Source organism: Electrona antarctica, assembly GCF_951216825.1.
Source record: "Electrona antarctica genome assembly, chromosome: 20".
NCBI classification, from domain to species: domain Eukaryota; kingdom Metazoa; phylum Chordata; class Actinopteri; order Myctophiformes; family Myctophidae; genus Electrona; species Electrona antarctica.
The window spans coordinates 6,076,627-6,099,679 of record NC_136801.1 but is presented as its reverse complement, the minus strand read 5'-3'; the positions used below and the strand labels follow the sequence as shown (position 1 = coordinate 6,099,679).

At 45.6% G+C, this 23,053-nt stretch overlaps 1 protein-coding gene across 4 annotated transcripts; it reads right to left on the bottom strand.

Annotated features, from left to right (window-relative positions):
* Positions 1-1,532: 1,532 nt before the first annotated feature.
* On the bottom strand, positions 1,533-22,615 carry sulf1 (sulfatase 1; the record flags this gene model as incomplete). Of its 4 annotated transcripts, none has more annotated exons than XM_079488993.1 (13): positions 1,533-3,062; positions 7,298-7,421; positions 7,788-7,930; positions 8,563-8,738; positions 10,124-10,195; positions 11,253-11,347; positions 12,231-12,327; positions 12,883-13,129; positions 14,550-14,790; positions 16,924-17,050; positions 20,388-20,444; positions 21,324-21,452; positions 22,449-22,615. In XM_079488993.1, the coding sequence occupies 13 exons, from the start codon at positions 22,613-22,615 to the stop codon at positions 2,161-2,163; spliced, it is 2,577 nt and encodes an 858-aa protein (XP_079345119.1). In that variant the 3' UTR covers positions 1,533-2,160. The 4 variants fall into 4 exon arrangements, with proteins under 4 accessions (XP_079345119.1, XP_079345120.1, XP_079345121.1 ...); XM_079488994.1 differs by having other exon boundaries at positions 8,563-8,735; XM_079488995.1 differs by lacking the exon at positions 10,124-10,195.
* Between the last annotated feature and the right edge of the window lie 438 nt (positions 22,616-23,053).

Genomic DNA, 23,053 nt, shown 5'->3' with positions numbered 1-23,053 from the left:
TTGAAATGGTCACTGTAAAGGTTGGACAAATTTATTCTTGACAGCTTTGAGGCTTTCCTGACTTCCTAGTTCAGTCCAAGGATAGTCTAAGAAGGATGAGACGCGAAGACCGTACGGGCGACGCCATGTTGCTTTGGAAGGAAAGAAACATGCGCAATGGGCTATATGCAGCCAACACTTCCGCGTTCAGCTTCCTTGGTCTCAACTGCGCATGTTTCTTTCCTTCCAAAGCAACATGGCGTCGCCCGTACGGTCTTCGCGTCTCATCCTTCTTAGACTATCCTTGGTTCAGTCAGGAAACAGGCTGACTCGCACAAACAAAACCATGCATGTGAACAAAGGGAGTTGTAGCACTTCTACACACACACATGACAGTACTACCAACCTTTGGTGCAAGGACTGAAAGCAGATAGATAGTAGATGAATGTAGTCAATGACATGTCTTTGAACAATGGCCTTGGAATATTTCGTTGCATGCAATTCCCACTGTGTAAATACTGTAGTTGCTATATTGTAATAGACAAAGCTGTACATGTTTATGCAACTATACATTCAAAGTGAATTGGCCATGTGCAACAACAACATACTTATGATTATCAAAGCACTACAACATACTGTACAGCACAAGACTGATTTAAAAAAAGAGTTACACGTATCGTTATCTTCTCAATTGTGTGTACGTACAGTACACAGCTGCATAGGTCTGCTAATCTGCAAATTTGTTCAAATGAAATATAACCTACAGAACAAGAGATCGTGCTGTTGCATTCACCTTTTTTTCTTTACCCGACGGACTGTGCTTACAGAATTTGGGCAATTTGAATAGTCAGCCAATCAAAATGACTGTATGACATGATACTATGAAGCAGAAGCTAATAATTACTATTTGCAGATTCTAGTTCAGCCTGCAGGAAACAGGCTTGAACGCACAAACAAAACCATGTGAACATAATACGCATTTCCCTTTTGTTCACTGAACAAAAGGGAAATTATATTATATTTAAATCAATCAAAAATGCTACACATTTGTTTGTGCATTTTGTAATTTTTTTACAAACTGTCCAGTTTTCCCTCTTAGTGTTAAAAATAATAATAATAGTAGTAATAATTTCAAAAAGAAAAGAAAAAGAAAAATCAGTGGACACCTTTATTAACCCATTTTGACCAAAAAATTACTAAAATGTCTTCTAAATCCTGACAGTTTTCTGAAAAAGCTATGTTTCTATGTCAGTCGTTCTTCGATTTTTCAAAAATAGCAGACCTACAAGCTCATAGCGCGCCACCGAGTGGCGCGCTATGAGCTTGTAGATCTGCTATTTTTCAATAGCTAAAGCATAACATAATGCTAACACCAAAAGGGGTTCCCGCCTAAAATGGGGTAATAAAGCCACAGTGTTAGGGGTAGTGTCGCCGTGGAAAGCCAAAAATGTTCAAAAGTGCATTTGGGGGCTCAACTGTTGGCATTCTGAATGGTGAGTGGTTACATTTATAATAATTTATGAATAGTCTGTTCCAAGACTACATGTACCTGAACATAGTCTAATGCTATCCATTCAGATGCTGAAATGGTTTCACCATTCTAATATACAGTGTGTGTGTGTGTGTGTGTGTGTGTGTGTGTGTGTGTGTGTGTGTGTGTGTGTGTGTGTGTGTGTGTGTGTGTGTGTGTGTTATATATATATATATATTATATATATACATACATATCCCTCTGCCAGGGAGGGTTTGGTATATATACACACACACGTACACACACACACACACACAGTATATTTACAGTATATACACATATATATACATTGTATATATGGCATACATATATAACAGACATACTGTGTACACAGTATATACAGTAATATGTAACTGCCGGTGTCCATCTGGAATTAAAATAACTTCCAATATTTAATCTTACTGTAGCTGCGTTAAGGCTTTTGTCTTTTCTAAATATATATTTGGAAGAAAAAAACATAACACTGTTCTTTTACTAATGAATGAAAGCGCCTGTAAAAAAATAAACAACAATAACTTTAATACTCATTATTACAGCTCTGACTTTCGACCGAGTGACATCACTCGCCGCCACTCTTGGCGAGCTCGTTCTTCCAATCCCGGTGTCTCTGTGTGACAAGCGGCCGTCCAATGGCTGCCATGCGTCTTGTCTCACGGGGCCTGATTGGAGGGCTGAGGCTGGGAGCCACTGCCCTCATAGTCCAGGGTCGAGAGCAGCGCCCCCCCTGCACTCGGTGGGGTTCTAGTCTGTGTGTGGGTGTTGGCGCTGGCCGGCACCTCGGGCCTACGTGTCTGTGGGGAGAGAGGGAGGTAGCCCTGGGACTGGAATATGTCTTGGTCCTCATCCTCAGCCTCCAGGCTAGGATGGGAGTTGGGCTCCGGCAGCAGCTGCTGCTGCTGCAGCGCCCGCAGCACGCCGCCGTGCCGCGTCTCCAGCTCCGTCATCCCGTTCCCGCTGAAATCCCCTTCCTCTCCGTCCATCTCCTCCAGCTGCCGGGTCCACGTGTCGCCGCGAGCGGCGGCGGCCCCTCGCCTCCTGGGTGCCGATGTCGCAGAGGACGCTCCGAGTCGGCCTATTGGCCTCTCGGGGAGGTCGTTCGCAGCAGATTCCAGTCTCCTCGTGGGTGTGGGCCTGGGTGTGGCTGGCGGTGGCGTGCTGGGAGCGGGGGTGGTGGTGCGGCCAGCTGTGGCACTCGCCTGGTTTGGTCTGACCGGCCCTGGCCACGCTTCCTTCACCGTGGGCCACGCCTCTCCTCCGCTGCCCTCCTCCAGGCCCCCACCCCCGGCCCCGGAGCCCAGGTCTGCCAGGGAGGGGTCGTGGACAAGTGTATGGGTTCGGTTGAGTTTGTTTAAAATGTGTCGCAGTGCAAACATATGATCTATATCCTTCTGGAAGGTGTCCCAGTCGTCCGGGCTGGGGCCGTAGTAGTCGGGCCTGTACTCGTACAGGCTCTCGTTGATGCTATACAGATCCTCCAGTCCCTGCCAATCCACCTCCTCCTCCGTCAAATTAGGAAGCTTAACCTTGTCGTCCATCCCATATTGGCTGTGTTCTGCGGAGAGAGAGAGAGACATAGAACCAGTTAGGGTTATGATGGAAGGAGAGTTCAGCAGTATATACAACAGGGAGCTGGTTTTAAAGTCTGGTCAGATGGCATGCAGTCACGTCCAGCTCCTGGCTTTGCCTTTCACTATGGCAGCCAGCTTCCAACGGGCATGCATGCGCGCGCAAACACACAAACGTGCGCGCATGCACTCACGCACACGCACACGCACACACACACACACACACACACTGAAGCAGCATTACTAGTTAAACACAGCACCCACACTATGGCGAAGCCGAGAGTAGTGCAACAAACACATGCTGCCTTGGAAACATCAAGCCAAAAAATAAATAAAAGAAAAAACATTTCCCATCCAGTTATTTTGTGTTGCATGATTTAAAAATAAAAATAAATGAAACGCTGTCTACATTTCAGCACAGAACAAGTAATGGCATGAGTAGCTTATTATTGGCCTGAGTTGGAATGAAATAAACATCTAGAGGCAACCTGAAATTAAAGAATCAAAAAAGGAGTAAAGGGGAAAAAACATGATGAACTTCTGCAAAAAAGGAGAATTTTCAGAAGAAATAAGAGAATGTCTGTCGGCTGAGTGGTTCATCCCAAGAACAAAAGACAAACACTATATTATATTGAGGAAAGCAAATCAAAACACAATTAAAGCAAAAGGCTTAAATTACATTGGATGTCAATAGATTAGCAGCCGATAGAGGAAAATGAAATATATCACACTAAACTGAGCACAGAGAATCAATACTGTTGTCTCTTGGCTGATCAATGTTCCTGTAACTACCACTACTAACTACTGTAGTGTCTAATACAGTGGTTCTCAAAGTGGGGTCCGGGGACCCTCGGGTTACCTTGAGGGTATTCTAAATGGACCGTTACAGCTCTGTAACTCTGAAGGCCTATTCATAGTCTGGATTTTCGGTGGTGAGGTGACCACCGCTCCGGTGGTGAGCTGACCACCGGAGCTGAAATAACGTTGAGCGGTGGTGAGTAAAAACAGAGAGAAGGGCTGGAGCGGTGGCGGTGGTTTGCTCTTCACCGCGGATCGTGACGTCATGTTGTAGTTCGGTGGTCACCTAACCACTGAAAATCCAGACTATGTATGAGCCTTGAGAGTGTACAAATATGTACATTCTCAGAGTAATGCAGGTCCTTGAAATTAAAAACGTTTGAGAACCACTGGTCTAGTGTAAGACGAAGGAGGAGTGGAGAGGGTTTGACAGAGACTCAGAGACTCACAGATAGGAGAAGCTCGGTCTCCTCTTTGACCATTTTCGATGCTGCTGTTGCCTGGTAAGCAGGTGACCAGAAACAAAGGTCAAAAGGGTCAGCGACAGGACAGAGAGGTCAACTCAAGTGTCCATAGATACTACCACTAGCTGATGCCATGAGTAGAAAACAAATGAAGGGTCATTCGGATGGTGATGGCTATGTATGTTCTGTGGATATGGCTGGCGTGAAAGGGTGATGTTGAATGAACCAATGTGTGAATTGTGGAATGATGCAGAGATGATGACGGAGTTGATGCCATGATGATTCCATGCATTTGCATTCACGTGCATTTTAGGTTTAGGGTGGAGCTCAGTTGAAAGAACAGTTTCAGAGCAACTTTATCTGGATATACAGGTATACAAATTCGTTTTTCAGTCACTCATGCTATAGCTATACAGAACTTAGCCACAGGCTCAACTGAGTCCACAGACACTAGGCTCGCTTGAGCCGCGATGCAATGAATAAATAAAAAAATAAAAAGTAGAGATGTCCCGATACTGTATCGGTATCGGGAAAAGTATCGGATCGGCCCTTATTTGTCATATCGGGTCATATCGGTATCGACACAGGGGTAAGGGGTTGACACTATGGCAGGTAAATAAAATGTTGGGGCATGTGGAGTTTGCTTTGGAGTTGCCCAAACTGCAAGTGCACATTTGAGTGAGGAGTCTGCTATAAACACAACACGAGATATATAGCTAGATAGCTATAAACACAACATGAAATCACGACACTGGTATCGGTATTCGGTATCGGTATCGAATTGAAATTGAGGTATCGGGATCGGATCGGAAGCGGAAAAAGTGTATCGGGACATCCCTAATAAAAAGCAGGAGTGAACGAGTTTACTGTGCAAATGAACCAGCTGGTATGAGTGTTCTGCCTGTTGCAGTGGCCGCGAATGACTTTTTTTTTGCCACAATACAGTAGATATAAAATGCCCGTAGAAATGGCGACAATGGAAGCTGCTTCAATCAAAAGAGAAAAAAACAGAATCAAAACAGGTCAGTGGTGATTTGTTAGCGGTGCGTCCCCAGCATGCAGCCACAGATCAAAAGCGCTGGCAACTCCGACGGATGGATATTAGTGGGAATATGAGGCAGGTTTTGGCCCATGCATGTGTTAAAGAAAGCCACTGAAGAGAAATATAAAAGGTTTGGATACCTGTGTGGCTCATAGCTTCCTCCATCTTTACCTCCTGATCAGGAAAATAAAAGCAATTGAATGTTAATGCTTTGAATCGAAGAGATAGTGGGTGGTCAGGGGGGGGGTAGATAGGGATACGACATTCACATTGAGGATTCCTTCATGCACAGCTTCGACTCCCTACGGAGAAATGCAATTATTGGATGAAGAGAGGCCACGAGATGGGAATAAGGATGCGAGGGAGGTAGAGATACGGCTGCAGGGAGGAAACGATGAGGTCTCCTTTGATTGGGTTGTACAGAAAGATGAGGTCGTATCAGATGGGAGTGATTGGAGCAGTGAGAAGTTCAATGGTGGTGGGGAGGGGGCTGGGGGGAGGGGGGGGGAGGGGGGGGTGTGTTCCCTTGAAGGCAGAATGCCTTCAAGCCATTCAATCAGGTGACGATGATGTCCAGTGCATGAGTCACACGCCACAAATAGATGGAAGTTATTGCTGGGTCCAATTCACCAGACCGTTTCACTTTCTGACAATCTCCCCCTTCCAATGAAAACACTGCTCTGTGTAACCGCAATAACAATTCCATGGGTTCGGGGGAGTTGGCAGGTGACCCAGGCCCAAAGAGCGCTGGTAACAGGCCAGCGCTGGTAACAGATTTCAGGGCTGCCACGTGAGAGTCATTGCTGGCAGCGTTTGGAAGACGACGTGCCAGTGTTCAAACGCACGCCGTCTGTCTGAGAGACATGCTTGGCCACTATGATTGTCCACTCTCTCTCCAGCTCTTATAATTACTGACATGGAGGGATTTTTGTTTTGGTCCTCTGGACATAAACAAGACCACCAGCTCTTGCTACATAGACACACACACACACACACAGCAGCACTCAGCCTTATAGATCACTACGGCAACGTTACTTATTAACAGGTCTGCTGCGGTTTGGCGTGACAGGATTTTGGTCCCCATGGAGGTTAAAGAAATAAATAATAATGTTGGCTGATCAAGGCGATGATGATCATGTGAAGTGACGGCCTCAAGAGCCGTGTGGAGGACAGTGACCTCCAAATGACATCACATAACACTTGTGAGTCATAGTGTGGGGGGGGGATGTGGTTGGGGGGGGGGGTTCTGTTCCAGGACACACAATGGTATAGCAAGGGCTAAGTGGGTGCTTGTTTTATAACCGTATACCAGGACATCTGTGTGGAATAGTGTGGTGCAATTCAGTACAAAAAGAAAAGTGTGTGTGTGTGTGGTGCAGACAGGCAACAGGTCACAGGAGATCAGGAGGCGCTAGGATGAGAGCTGAGAAAGAAAAACCATGAGTTTGTGTCTTGTATGAGAGTGTGTGTATGTGTGTGTGTGTGTGTGTGTGTGTGTGTGTGTGTGTGTGTGTGTGTGTGTGTGTGTGTTGGGTCAAACGATGATGATCCCCTTGACCTTCACCTGAAACGGCAGCATACATCATCCATCCATGGGAGTGGACGACCCCTCCCCCATTCACATGCAGCATGCAGACGCAAACTGCTCAGACTGAACCAGATTGGAAACATACCACCAAACCACAGTGACGTTACACAAGCCAACATCACATGCCCAATGTGTAACCAATACACACGATGATATAACGCTTCAATTTGTTGTTTCTAAAACCCGTTCAGTCTTTGCTGTCTTGAAAGTTTACAACATTACAACAACCACAGTAATCAGGCCACTGAGCCAGTTTTGAGTCCACCCATCTGCTTGTATATTTGAGGGCATGGGTACAGGAGGTAAGCAGAAAAGGCGTTGGTTTTGTACCTGTATCCTGGCCTTTGGGACGAGGGTTGCACTGTTTGTGGCCTTGGCAGCTTCTCATCTCCATCAGCTGAGCGTGGAGGGTGTTGAGGACGTCCCGGTCCACTGCGTACACAGCGTTGGTCAGCTGCAAACGGGACACATATTAATGTTTGATTACGCTCACACATGTCTATTCAGTCTTTGTCTAAAAGGAGGGCTGTGGACAGTTCAGAAACTTGCCTTGCCTACCAGTGACATCATCTTTAGGCAGGTTTTGTTCATTTCAAACTTGAAATTTAAAACAAAATACTTTTTAACCCATTAAGACCTGAGGCCGATTCTAAATTAGTAGTTCTCACACTTTAAAGATGTTCAAAAATAGCAGATGTACAAGCTTGCAGCGTGGCACAAAGTGACATGGGGGGGATTTGCACCACTCGGGTGTGATTTTCTTTTATAGCCAACGCAAAACTCGAATCAATCAATCACAGCATTGTTGTCATCATCTCACCTGGTAGGGGTCATTGTTGAGGTCAAAGTACTCCAGGAAGCCGGTGGCGAACTCACAGAACAGTGTGTTGTGAGTCTCGTTGATGGTCCTCAAGCACCAGTAGGTGTTGTTGTTGGAGCTGGTGCACGCACAGAACCCACCCACTGCAGGACAGACACAGGTTAGAATAAAGGTTACAAACAGTAGGTGTTGTTGTTGGAGCTGGTGCACGCACAGAACCCACCCACTGCAGGACAGACACAGGTTAGAATAAAGGTTACAAACAGTAGGTGTTGTTGTTGGAGCTGGTGCACGCACAGAACCCACCCACTGCAGGACAACCACAGGTCAAAGGTCAGCTACTGCTTCCAAATCCTACCGCTCAGTGTATTGTAATTATTATTCATAATAGTTCACATTTTTGTTTTAGTAATACATCAAAAACGGCATCAAGACAGTAATTAATTGCTTTTCCAAGTGCTCAAAGCGCTTTACAATGGTTCATTCATTCATACATTGAGAGGTGAAGCGGCGAACAGTCGACGCCAGCGTCCTCACTTCCCACATTCACACACCAATGGTGGCAAGCTTACACTGACCGACTCATTGGAGGCAATGTAGGGTTTAGTGTCTTGCCCAAGGACACTTCGACATGTGGACAGGAGGAGCCGGGATTCGAACCGCCGACCCAGGGATCATTGGACGACCTGCTCTACCTCCTGAGCCACAGCCGCCCGCAAATGTTAACGAGGTGATGTTTGATGTGTGCAGTGTAGTGTGCAGTGTAGTTACGTACAGTTCCAGAAGGGGGCCGTCTGCCAGTGGTCATTGTTGTGGGTGAAGCAGGTGAGGCCGGGCAGACTGCAGTCGTCTCCTTTCTTCTGTCGCTTCCTCTCCTTCCTCTCCTTCTTCCTCCTGCGGATCTCGTTGTACAGCGTGGCCTTCCCGTCCACTTCCTGCACCGCCTCCCTGCTGGACAGAAAACACGACTAATCACCCAACATGTTGACATCATTCTCTCGTTGTCCTGCGATGCCAGTAACCACAGCCACAGTCAGACCCTGTGGAAGGGGAACTTCCAGAAGGCCAGAACTTTATGCCAGTACTTGACAGTGTGTTTACTTTTTTTGCTCTTACTAATGTCCAATGTTCCCCGGCTTTGACATTCGAGCCACTGTCACCCTCTTCCCCGCTGTCTGAACACACCAGAGACAGCATTTGAACAGCTGCTTCGTATTGGGCATAATCCATTCCCAATGTTTCGCAAGTGCAAGCTGATCACTGTGTTTGAGGGCTTGACTGACTTCTTCCCCTTGCGCTGAATCATTCCTGTCTTTTCCATGCGGGCCCCGGAACGATCATTTCCAGACATGCACACGTCATGTTGTGCACAAACACACACATACAAAGGTTAGGTAAACAAGGACGTTATGTGGTTGCTTTGGCATGTATGCCCCACTGGAGGACACAGGCGCTCGTGGTAAACTTGCGGGTAAACGTGTGGGTTTCAGAAATAATTAGTTTTATTGCCCAAGAGCACATTACCTCATACATCCCCCCCCCCCCCCCCCCCCCCCCCCCACACACACACACACACACACACACACACACACACACGCTACACCAGTCAGGTAAACTGGGATCTTGCAAAGTCATTCAACAAACAAAAGTGAGGTTTAGTTACGACATTTACAAGATGCCACAGGGGAATAAATCAGCATACGCCGACCATGCAAATTGTATGACTTGACTAGCATCAAACGTCACCTCGTTAACATAATGTTACAACCAGGAAAGGGAACAGTCAAACGCAGTTAGAATATTAGATGGGTGTGTGTGACACCGTGTTTAATATGTGTGTCAGCTGCAGGAAGGTGAGAGTGCAGGTTAACACATTGAGAGCCCACGCAAAACTGCCCAAAATCACTTTCACCTAGAAAATCCATTCACATTTTGTATAATTCAGCTGACTGTGGAGACACATGCTGGAACTTTTTACTTTGAAATGTTTTATAGTTTCTGAGTTATTTAATTTAAACGCCAAATGCATTCTCAATGGCGAAAACACAAACTTTGGCACCACGTGTTAAAAAAAAATAAAAAAAAAAGTGTTTTGATTTTTCTGATTTTTTTTAATAAAAAAATAAAAAAATAAATAAAATAAAAAAATATATATACTGTATATATATTTTTTTTTTTCAAAGACGTCCACAGACGTCTTGGGCTATGCACGTGCGGTAATACCCAAGACGTCCACAGACGTTTTGGGCACAAAATGTGTTAACATGGAAAGGGGAATAACCATGAACGGACGGGGGGGGCAAACCAATACTTGTAGGAGGGGAAAAGGAACTCACTTAAAGGGATGGAGCTGGAGATTCTTGTTCTTCAATCTCTCTGCCTTGTTTCTCTCTCCTTTGCTATAGTAGCTGGTTTTAATAAACAGAGAGAGACACTAAGGTCCTGGGAGAGAAAACCTTCATCTATCATGGACTCTAAAACGGATCTGGAGTGAGGCCTAAAATAAGCCATTTTGGGCGGGAACCCCTTTTTGGTGTTAGCATTATGTTATGCTTTAGCTATTGAAAAATAGCAGATCTACTTCACAGATAACTGGTTTATATGGATTACTCATGTTTCTACCTTAAGACCTGATTTTGTATAAATTCAGTTAAACCTGTTTAACCTGTATATGCACCTGTTTGAGGTACTTATGTATTAGGATCATCAATAGAGAAGAGAGGCAGATATCTCCCCTTGTGTTTATTGTACGTATATTGTCTTGTCTTGTCTTGTTTTGTTTTCGGTTGTATGTATTGTCAATTGTCAGTTGTCATGTATGTTCGATTAAAATTCAATAAAACGTAAATTGAAAAAAAAGAAAAATAGCAGACCTACAAGCTCATAGCGCGCCACCGAGTGGCGCGCTACGAGCTTGTAGGTCTGCTATTTTTGAAAAATCGAAGAACGGCTGACATAGAAACATAGCTTTTTCAGAAAACTGTCAGGATGTAGAAGACATTTTTTTAATCTGATCTCAGGTCAAAATGGGATAAGCTATAGTTGGAAATAAGTGTGAATACTGTGAGAACATCACAAAGGAAGAAGAAGAGGGGGAACTTGGGGAAGTACTGTACAGTTGGAGGCCATCGATATTGTCCTTTTCTTTTTGCTGAGGTTTGCGTGATCTGCGCAAAAGGACAGTTAACCCATTTTGGGCGGGAACCCCTTTTGGTGTTTTAAACATTATGTTATAATTTAGCTATTGAAAAATAGCAGATCTACAAGCTCATAGCGCGCCACCGAGTGGCGCGCTACGAGCTTGTAGGTCTGCTATTTTTGAAAAATCGTGAAAATATTTATTTCAGAAAAGGATTTAGAAGGATTTAAAAAAAAATTGAGGTCAGGCCTAAATGGGTCAAATGATAAGGGACAATATCGGTGGCACCCAACTGTATGTCTGTGGTCAATGTATAGATGACTGACCTTTTCTTGTCACAGTTACAATCGTCTGGTCTTCTCCTCTTTAAATGGCCTCTTACTTCGCGGAGGTTTTTGATTTTGTCTTGAAGTGCTTCAATCTGGAATGGAGTATAAAACACAGGATAATTATACATGCAGGAGTTAGAACAAGGACAGATTTTTCTGCTTATTTTTCTTCCCTGTCTCTTTGATTCGATTTATTCCCGTTTGAAGTTCTTGTAAAAAGTACCCTTGTTTGAATTATATTGTTCCACATTCATTCGATGTAATCAGATCTTTTTGTAATCAAAATGACAGCTTTGACATTCTAAGCATTTAGCGGATGCTCTTTGAAGAGGAAGTTGGAGTGGATGTAAAGAAAAATCTATCTGAAAATCATAACTTAAATTAGGAAAGTACCATCGAACCAATGGTAAGGCACGCATGAGCTAAAACCACGGTGCCCAGCCAGAGGCGGTGTATTAGGGGTGTGCTGAAAAATCGATATGGCGATATATATCGATACGTCGTCCCGCGATAAATAATCGATATTGATTATTAAAATATCGATTTTTTATTTTTAGTTTAGAAATTTGAAATGTTGTTCATAATGAAGTGATGAACAACATGTCTAGAAAAGGAGGAAATGACAGCTAAAATAAAGCAAATCCCACTCAGATTCCACAGGAACCAGAAGTACTGAATTACTGGATGGTGATTTGTCCAAAGTCTCCAAACAGCTTTGTGGGAATAAAAAATGCTGCATTTTTTCAGTTCCAAGTATTTTGTAGTTGCAGATATCGTGATATATCGTTGATGAGATTTCATACAATATATCGATATATCGCAAATATCGCAATATATCGAATATCGTGATATTATCGTTATCGAGGGCCTAATATCGCGATATATATCGTATCGTGAGGAACCCATATCGTCCCACCCCTACGGTGTATCTTTCAGTGATGATGTTACAGCAGGACACGGGTTTGCTTCCCTCACCTCTTGGTCTACGTAGCTCTTATGGTCTTTCCAGGCTTTGGAGGACTGGTAGATCTCTCTTTCGCAATGGATCGTGTCGTTCATAAGTATGTAGCACCTGCAACGAAGACATTTCACACTCTGTTTAATACACAGCTCGCTGGACAGAATCAGGCAATAATTAAACACTTCTGAAGGCAGCTAAGTTAAAATAATATCTCGAGGACTGAGGTCGAAAAAAAAGGCTTCTAAATCCTAACATTTTTCTGAAAAATCCATGTTTCTATGTCAGTGGTGCTCAACTTTTTTCATGTCAAGGACCCCCAGAATTATCTCTATTGGGCCACGGACCCTCATCTCAAAATATGTAGCTCCAGGGACCTCCCCAGAAGCCAATACTTTAGTTAAAAATGTTCGCTCTGAAATATATATTCAAAGATTTGCACCACATTTTCACGACTTTTCAAAAATAGCAGACCTACAAGCTCGTAGCGCGCCACTCGGTGGCGCGCTACGACTTTTCAAAAATAGCAGACCTACAAGCTCGTAGCGCGCCACTCGGTGGCGCGCTATGAGCTTGTAGATCTGCTATTTTTCAATAGCTAAAGTAGAACAGAATGCTTAAAACACAAAAAGGGGTTCCCGCCCAGAATGGGTTAAACGCAGATCTTACTTGTGTGTGACCTTGACGGAGTTGGGGTATCCCACAGCGTTGGTGTCATCAGCCAGCATCTCCTCTGAGCCGTCATCTGTCCCCAGGCCAAAGTCTGGGTCCGCCGGCTCATAGTGGCGCTTTGTGATGACACGGCGCCGGACGGCCGTCTGGTCATCCGCCTGCAGGTCTATATCATAGATCTGACCTTCGAACTCCACAGACAAAGACCTGGCAGGCCTGGTGTGGACAAAACGAGGACGATAACCTGCAAAAGAAGGTTCATTGTTATTAAATTATTATTGTTTGGTGCAAGATGGGACATACTGTAGGACATTTACAACAAGAGCCTAAAAGCTCATTCATAGTCTGGATTTTCGGTGGTGAGGTGACCACCGCTCCGGTGGTGAGGTGACCACCGGAGCTGAAATAACGTTGAGCGGTGGTGAGTAAAAACAGAGAGAAGGGCTGGAGCGGTGGCGGTGGCTTGCTCTTCACTGCGGCTCGTGACGTCATGTTGTAGTTCGGTGGTCACCTAACCACCGAAAATCCAGACTATGTATGAGCCTTGATAGTTGAGTAACTTGAGAAAGTTTTTTGATTGACAAATATGGCTTGTTTGCACATAATCCTGCAACTTTTTCTGCCTTTACACCAAATCTCAGCCAATCCACAAGCTCACAATGCCTTATGTTGTGACATGTTGCAAACATGCTGATCTGCAAAATGTGGTTAATTACTTTTCTGACACTATTTCAATTGTCCTGATTGAGTAAACCCTACCCAACTGCTGCCCCATCTGGCGGAGTCAGGTTACCCAACTGAAGCTCCACAGAGACAATCATTCTCAGTTGATTCAGATACTAGTGTACTTAGTTCAGTTGCAACACTTACATGCTACACTAGATGGCGCCAAAGCATCAATCGCACCAAAATGCACACAGCTTGACAAGAATGCATTTATTTCCCCCCTGCAGCTGTTGTCTATCTATACTACAGTAGTTGGAGGATAATTCAATACAATGCTATGTATTGTCCTATTTATTGTCCTAATGGCATTACATTATTTTATGTAAAAAGAAAAGGAAAATATACATACCATACACTATAAAAAACTTTTTTTATAACTTTTTTTTAACTTTGTATTATAGGCCTACTAGTGCTAGATTTAAATAAAGAAGAGCCAGCTATAAACATTCAGTCATCAAAAAATAATACATGCATACAAAATAGTAATAAACAAACAAACAAACAAACAAATAAACACATTCAGTCTTCTGCAAGTCGGCTTTATTTAAATGTATTTTAAAGTTCAGCCAAGGAGTCTGGACTGGTTTAGGCTCTGATTGTAATAAAAACCTATTCAGATTCTTTTCATCACCACTCATCTTAAAAATATTTGATAAGGGATTTGAAAGCATTTGGATTCGAGTGGTTGATTTAGGCGTCTGATAGCGGATTGAGTGCTTCCTAAGCCCCTTGGCCCGCGCAGAACCTTTGAACCAAAACCACAGGCTTTATTCCTCATTCCACACCTGTGTTCGCGCAGCCCTCGCACTGACGTCATCTGACTTTATTTGACTAAAGGCAGCCAACAAAAGATCAAGATTTCAACAGAGCACAGAGACCAATCATCCCCAAACATTGTTGTCTGCATGCAACACGAGAAATGTCTGCGCTTCACTTACGCTGACCGGAGGAGGAGGAGGAGGAGGAGGAGGGCCCGAACTGGCGGTGGCCGCGGCGACCACCGGCCCTGGCGGGCTTGTAGAGGGCCTCCCCGCAGTCGCAGTCGCCGTCCCGGCCACCGTCGTAGCTGCTGCGCGGCCTCAGGCTGCGGACGCGCTTCCTGGAGCTTTCCTTCAGGCCGCTGCCCTTACACTTCTGGATCCTCCACTTCCCGGTGATCTCCTCTATGCAGTGCCACTTCTGTTACAAACACAGACGCAAAGCATTGACGCACAGTGGGGGAGCGTGTGTGTGTGTGTGTGTGTGTGTGTGTGGTTGGGCGCGTGTGCGCACCTGGGTGTTTTGAGCTTAAAGTGTATGATTTTTAGGAAAGTAGGAAAAACTGAGTTGAAATCGAGACATTATTAGTACCCACGTGAACCGTAGTGTCCCTATTCTGGGCATTAATTTGGTGAAAATACTGTACGTTTGCAAGCTCAGAACACGTCGCGTTTATAGGCTGCCTATTTTTGGTTAAGAGATTTGGTGTGGAGGGAATAAAAGAGAGCACCGTCTATAGGGTGTAAGTGGTTGAATCAGTTTGAGAAATGTATTCACCATATCCTAGTTTGATCACGAACAATATTTTGACGAGCCAGTGAAGCACAATCTAAGGTTTCCAAATCACAAGGCCTCCGTTTTGCACAGATTCTGATTTTGACTCCCGGAGAACAAAACGGCTTTCGACATACACATCAGGCTAGTCCCAGACGGGGCTGTGTGGGAAAGAATGGCCTCCACGAGTGGTGAGAAAGATAAACCAAAACCACCGCATGAGATGAATTGGATCTGTAAACAACGTGGAACCCCCCCCTACACACGCATACCCCCCTCCCACTGCTCTGCTGGATGTGTTCATGCCAAGTGCGTCACCAGCGTAATTCTGTGCACGCACATCCGTGCACTGTTGTAACATTCTGTTACAACACACACACACACACACAAAAAAACCTTGCTGGAGCTTAATTACTGTGAGCAGTACTGCTAGCTTTAAGCGGACCAGACGCATCTGCAGAGCATAGCGCAGATGATCAGTGAGTTGAGTGTGGGAACAGGGCTCCAAACAAAAGGCCGTAAGGCAGATCGGGTTTCCTGTGTAACTCTCTCTCTCACACACACACACACACACACTGACAAACGACTTGTGGATCCAACAGAGCTGTTATATCAACATGGGTCAGGGTTGCATGGAGGGAGGTAATACATGGAGAGATAGGGAGAGAAAATGAGCAATACAGGCAAAGAGACGTGTTGGCAATGATACATAGACACAAATGCACCTATGACACGCACGCACGCACGCACGCACGCACGCACGCACGCACGCACGCACGCACGCACGCACGCACGCACGCACGCACGCACAACTGTCTGCTAGTGGTGCAGGCCAGAAGAGAGGGATGCAGATGTCAGAGAGGTGTGTGTGTGTGTGTGTGTGTGTGTGTGTGTGTGTGTGTGTGTGCGCATGTGTGTGTGTGTGCAAGCGTGTGCGCGCGAGGAACACTTGACCGCAGTTCAAGCCTGCTCACTAGGAGGTTCTGTTAAATCATGCCAGAGCGACATTTTATGACCAAAATCCCCACCCCCATGTTATGCAGCAACACATTAATGTGTGTGCACTGTACTGTACTGTACACAAACACACTACAATATTTATAGTACACACACGCACACAGTCACACACACGCACAGTCACACACACGCAAATCTACAATCGCCACATTAGTAGCATTTAATAAGTGATTGAGTGTTATGTACACACACGCACATGGCAATAAAAAGGCTCTGGTTCGCATTAGTTAGCCCCTCAAACACCCTCTGCGTGCCGTTTAATGCTACCTGAAGATTGTAACAATTTGTATTGTTCAGGTCTGCCTGCTCCCTGGCCACATCATACCACTTAATGCTGGTTCAGAATTAATGGGCGGAGATGAAAGGAAGCCCCATCAAATTAGTCTACAACACAACAGTGCAAAAATGCCCAATTATGGACAAATTGATGTAAGTGGCTTTTTGACTTGTGGTTCTGTAGAGACCGCTGGTCCACCAGGCTGCTAACATGCCAGCATTTGGTGATTTTGATGATTGATTTGTACCTGTGTTGCCTTTGGGGAAAGAAAGCAAGGAAATTTGACTTGGTGGATATGAAGGCAACTCCCTTCTTGTCACAAAGGGTTCCCAAAGGTTTTAGGAAATAGGTGTGTGTGTGTGTGTGTGTGTGTGTGTGTGTGTGTGTGTGTGTGTGTGTGTGTGTGTGTGTGTGTGTGTGTGTGTGTGTGTGTGTGTGTGTGTGTGTGAGAGAGACAGAGACAGAGCGTTTGTCTGTTGTTTTACCTGTCCTGGCTGCTCACAGGGCGTCTGGAATTCATCCTGTTGGCAGGTTTCTTTAACCTTCTTGTATTTGGGAAGACTGTTGGTATGCTGGGTGTTCACCGAGTCATCCTTCTTCCTCACGATCTTTCTGCACAACACAGTGAAACAGTGGAAAATCTAAATCAGTGATGACACAATGGACTTATTCAGGGGCTTACATATTACAGATTATATATTACATATTACACGACACTGAGCAGTCTACTCTAAGGAGTGTTCTGCCCATGTCAGGTCTATGTTTTGTGATGATAGGTTGTGTGTGTGTGTGTGTGTGTGTGTGTGTGTGTGTGTGTGTGTGTGTGTGTGTGTGTGTGTGTGCGCGCGTGCGTGCGTCATGATAATAGCCTGTGAGTGGTGATGCAGTGCCTGTGTGTGCCAGCCCCTAGGCCGGGAGCCCAGCTCAGCCTCTCACCGGTGCTAAAGTCCAAGGCCAAGCTGTTTGACCTCACCTTGGCACCACATTGGCCCCCTTCACCACCGGGTCCAGCCAAGTCTATGGTAAATCCCATGCCAACTTCGAGTCCCCACCCACCGCACACGCACACGCGCGCACACACACACGCACACAGACACGCACACACGCCAGCTCTCTGCCAAAGTGTCCTGGCTGTTTCGAGACCCACAGACAGAGCGACGACCACGACAAGAACAAGCTGTCCCCTTCAAGAGTAGAGCCGCTGTCCTGTCTGTCCCATCCTGTCTGGCACACCGGAGCCAAAGGGAAAACAGCCAGTGTTCACACACTGGCTGGTTGTTTTCTCTAGCTTCTAGCCAAGGGTGATTAAACAGCTAACAGTTGTTTTCTGTGTAACACCCCGACGGCGGCATTAGAGGCTGCGCAACTGAATTAAATCGCTGCTTCTTTTTTTTTTTTTTCTCTCTCTCTCTCTCTCTCTCTCTCTCTCTCTCTCTCTCTCTCTCTGCATGCCGATATGATTGGTTTCTCAAATAGCGGAGCAAGGCCCCCAGCTGTCAGTCAGTGCCCGGTTGCGACGGCAAAGGTACTAGGAAAGTAACCGGAGGACATTAAAAACACATTCCATCAAAAGCACGTGGGCCGATGACAGAGTGATAAAATAATACTTTAGCTACCGCATGTGACGCAGAGCACGACGGAGGGCCGCCGTTACTCCTGCGTCTAAGTAACAGAGTGGAAGGTTTCCGCCGAGGCTAATCTCGGCACTCGGGGAACGGAGCCCCGGCTGGACAGCCTTCATAAACACAGTGGATTAATGGAAGGTTGGATTAAAGCGAGAGCTAAAGCCCCCGACAGGTCAAGGGTCATGGACTTTTCATTTCGTACACAGCAGTCGGATACCAGCCGGATATTTCCTCTGTCACACAAACATAAGCCACATGCAGGGAGACTGATCACCAACAGCAGCAGCGGAGCTAACTGGTTCTCCAGTTAACCTCCTGGGAGACACGTGTCTGATCACCAACAGCAGCAGCGGAGCTAACTGGTTCTCCAGTTAACCTCCCGGGAGACACGTGTCTGATCACCAACAGCAGCAGCGGAGTTAACTGGTTCTCCAGTTAACCTCCCGGGAGACACGTGTCTGATCACCAACAGCAGCAGCGGAGTTAACTGGTTCTCCAGTTAACCTCCCGGGAGACACGTGTCTGATCACCAACAGCAGCAGCAGAGTTAACTGGTTCTCCAGTTAACCTCCCGGGAGACACGTGTCTGATCACCAACAGCAGCAGCAGAGTTAACTGGTTCTCCAGTTAACCTCCTGGGAGACACGTGTCTGGAGATGTTGACGCAGTCACTATAGAGCGTCGCAGTCCCGCCTCCTACCCTGGACCAGGAAATGAAACCCAATGCATTATTCTCATAGACATTTCTTAAAGTATTTATTTAAAGACGGTTACGCCGCGGACAAAGCCAACTCGAGTCGTGACAACTCATGACAACACAAACAATATTTTGGATCAAACAAATAATTACAAAGAAGAAAAACAACAAAAAAAGTGTTGTAACCTGCCGTTTTTTTCTTCTTTTTAATTATTTGTTCGGCCCAAAAAATTGTGTTTGTTGTCATGATTTGTCACGACTCGAGTTGGCTTTGTCCGCGGCGTAAACGTCTTTAAATAAATACTTTCTGAAATGTCTATGAGGAAAATGAACGGAGAATCATTTCCTGGGCCATGGTAGGGGGCGGGACTGCGACGCTCTATAGCGCATGAGCAAAGAATTGAAAGAGGGAAAAAAGAAAAGAAACAACTGTGGCATGGGAGAAGGGAATTATGGCAGAGCATCTGTGTTCTGAGGAAAGGAGGGTTTGGGAAAACAGGAACTATCCCAGGGTGTTTCTCTCCGCCGAGACGTAATATACGGTATCACTAACGCCCATTGCCAGTAACATCCTGGGACGAAACCAATGATAAGGAGACATGTCCTCTGATGCCCTCTGTTTCAATCGCAATGACCCCACAGACGAAGAAGTTAATGTATTTGTGCCAGCCTGGTTATTATTACACATTTCACTCCTCCTAGGGCTAGCGCTAGCTCGCCATGTTGAGCGAACTAAAAGAGGCGGCTGAACATGCTGACATGTCATGTTCTTGAAGTATGTAAAGATATCTGATGGCAGCAAAAGACAGGTTAAGTAAAGGAACTTGCTGGGATTACAAACGTGCTATAAAGAGAGAGAGAGCCATGATCTATTCCACACAGAGACAACAGGTCATGAAGAAACAGGCAGGTGCCGCCGATAGCTCGGCTGATGCATTCCGCACCGGGGGTGGGGGTGGGTGGGGGGGGAGGGGGTTGGGGGGGGCTGTGACACGTCCTGTGAGCGGATCGAGTGTGAGCCTTCCTGCCATTCCTCAGGTAACATCATCCCGAGCCTGGCCAGCCCTTGTTTATTTTCTGCGTGTCTAGCTCCACAGTGTTGCTGTAATGTATCCTCTGGCTGTCTGCAGGCAGAGCAAGGACAGCAGGCTATGTCAAGTTTAGCGTCTCGGTGGCGTGCTGAATATGCAGCGCAGGCCCCCCCCCCCCCCCCCCCCCCCCCCCGTCGAGGACAAAGGCTTGGCTTGTTTTCCCCTCCGCAACCGGCAGGCAGAATGCCCTGTTACACATTGTGTCAGCGCCTCTTGCGTGAACTGTCACAGTGTGCCAGCCGTTTATAGAACCAACTGCAAAAGCAAAAAAACAAGGATATTTCTAACCGCCCTATGCCGTCCGTCCCTGCCTTCCAAGCCGACGTGTGGTCAGGGAAATGTCTGTCAGATAACAAATAACTGGGGAACGAACGAGGCTGGGATTCTGCGTGAGGGAGAAGCACCCACTGGGCCTCATCACACGTCTCTGGGTTCAGTGTAATGTTCTGTCGGGTCTCGTGTGACACGGACGCGTTCTGAAGTGACAGAGATGTGTTGCCTGAGGGGTGGAAAGGGAATAAAGAATGCCAGCTTACCCTCGCTCCACCAGGAATGTGTCCCTCCAGACTTTGGGTTTCCGGTTGGGTTTGAATCTGGGAAAACAAAAACGGCACACGGTTTATAGAATTCATATGGCCTGTTGCACTCGCTGACAGAAACACAAGTCAGCGTTATGCAAGTTGATCACAGTGAGCTTTGCAAGGGTCAAGTATGGCTGCTATGGACCGTGGAGGAACGCAATGTGTTGAGAACTCTTCTTTTGGAGCTTGAAAGCCAATATTTCTGTCCTCTCTGTTGCTCTCAGTCTCTTCCAATAGGATCTAACATTTTGTTATTTGTGTTATGATACCGATCTAATGCTTATGGTCAGGAACATTGAGGAGTAAGAGTATCTCATGCCTTAGATACATTGTTTACAGCCATTCTGGTGTGTTGTACTATATATCACAGTATGCATTATATTTTAATCAATAGAGGGTATGCGCGTGACATCATCATCAAACCAGGAAGTTATGCAGGAATGCCTACTGAGTGGCAAAAAACTACTTTCTGGCCTTGACAGTCCATACATCCACACAGAAAAGTCCTATCTGATTGTATTAAACAACATTAAACAATGTTAAACTCACTTTGCATGTTTCTATGCCACTCGATGTGTCATTCACTTTAAGCATGCGCATACCCTCTATAGTAAATGGCCTGACATTCTAATAACACCTTACATGGGTAATGAGTTGCTCTGGGAGGAAATGCACCATTCAACATTATTCGTTAAACTACAGGAGATTAATTAGAGCTTGTAAGTATCTCGGTTTTAAGTCTCAAAGCTGAAAGCAATCCGTTAATTTAAAGCAATCCGTTCTATTTGCTCAAAGTGCTTATAAATGGGATTGAACAGATATGGCACACAATAAGCTCTTATTGTATAAGGTTTTGGATTATGAAATTGTATTATGGTCCCGTAGACCAACCTGTTGCCAGTCTTCTCCTGTTCCAGCAGCTTAAGGATGGACTTTCCATCCATGTCCGGGGGCGTGTCCAGTCCGGCAATGTGAAGAATAGTGGGAGCCAGGTCGATGTTCAGCACCAGATGAGGGTTCCTAAAGAGGTACGGTAAGGTCATTTTATTTATAAAGCGCCTTTCAAAACAGTTGTTACAAAGTGCTGCACAATGAAATAATAGGAATAAAACAAGAACATCACAATCAAAGATGAACCAACGATGAAATAAGAAACAGAGCAGCAAAGACAGTACCTAGAAATAGATAAAAATAGAACAGTACATAGAAATCAACAAAAGAAAAGAGCAAACCAAAATGTTTGCGGTACTAAAGAGTAAGTAAAGAGTAAAGACGTGCACGCGAGCGCGCGCGCGCGCGCGCACGCACGCACGCACGCACGCACGCACGCACGCGCGCGCGCACGCGCGCGCACACACACACACACACACACACACACACACACACACACACACACACACACACACACACACACACACACACACACACACACACACACACACACACACACACACACACACACACACACACACACACACACACACACACACATATTAAAACTAAACGTCATCCTCTGAATAGCACATGATGTAGTGTGGCAAAAAAGCTATTTAAAACAGGTACGTATGCTGGGCTGGCAGCACCATGTGGGATTAATCAGAATCATTGACTGAGCCTCTAATGAGTGGAATATCGTCAGTGTCCTGGAATAAACCTTGTAACTCCAACAAAGCTCCGAGTCTTCATAAAACGGCGACACGATTGCTCTGTGGAAACGATGTCACCTGCTGTGACTCTAGCTATGTTTCTATGTCAGTCGTTCTTCGATTTTTCAAAAATAGCAGACCTACAAGCTCATAGCGCGCCACTCGTAGGTGAGCTATGAGCTTGTAGATCTGCTATTTTTCAATAGCTAAAGCATAGCATAATGCTAACACCAAAAGGGGTTCCTACACAAATATATAGGACGGGATGGCCTTACACTGCTCCTGCTTCTATACACAAATATATAGGACTGGATGGCCTTACACTGCTCCTGCTTCTATACACAAATATATAGGACTGGGATGGCCTTACACTGCTCCTGCTTCCACGTTGGGGCCTCTCAGGAAGAACGGCACTCGGATGTCAAAGTCGTACGGCATGGATTTGCCCTTCACGAGCCCAAACTGACCGATGTGGTAGCCGTGGTCTGCCGTGTACACAATGTAGGTGTTGTCCAGCTCTCCGGTTTCCACCAGCATCTCATAGACCTGGAGAACAACGAAGAAGCATGGCTGAGAAAGGTACCAGTGGTGGAAAGAAACTGAGTACATGTACTAAAGCAGTTTTTGGCTGGGGACCCCCAGAAATGCTTTGGCAATGTCTCCCCAATACAAATTGACCGCTACAATAACCATAATAGTGAAAATACATCATAAATAAATACTGAAACCAGATATAATCATTAAGGAAAGTTTAGGCATGTACTATGTGTACTATGTAAACTCTTCATTTCTCTTTTCCAGCCATTCAGTTGCAAAAATAATTTGGGGACCCCCCAAAATAATTTGGCGACCCCCCTGGGTTCTCAACCCACAGGTTGAGAACCCCTGTACTAAAGTACTGTACTTACTGTACAATGTTGAGGTATTTTTAGTTTACACATTTTCAATACTTTTACTTCTACTCCACTACATCTC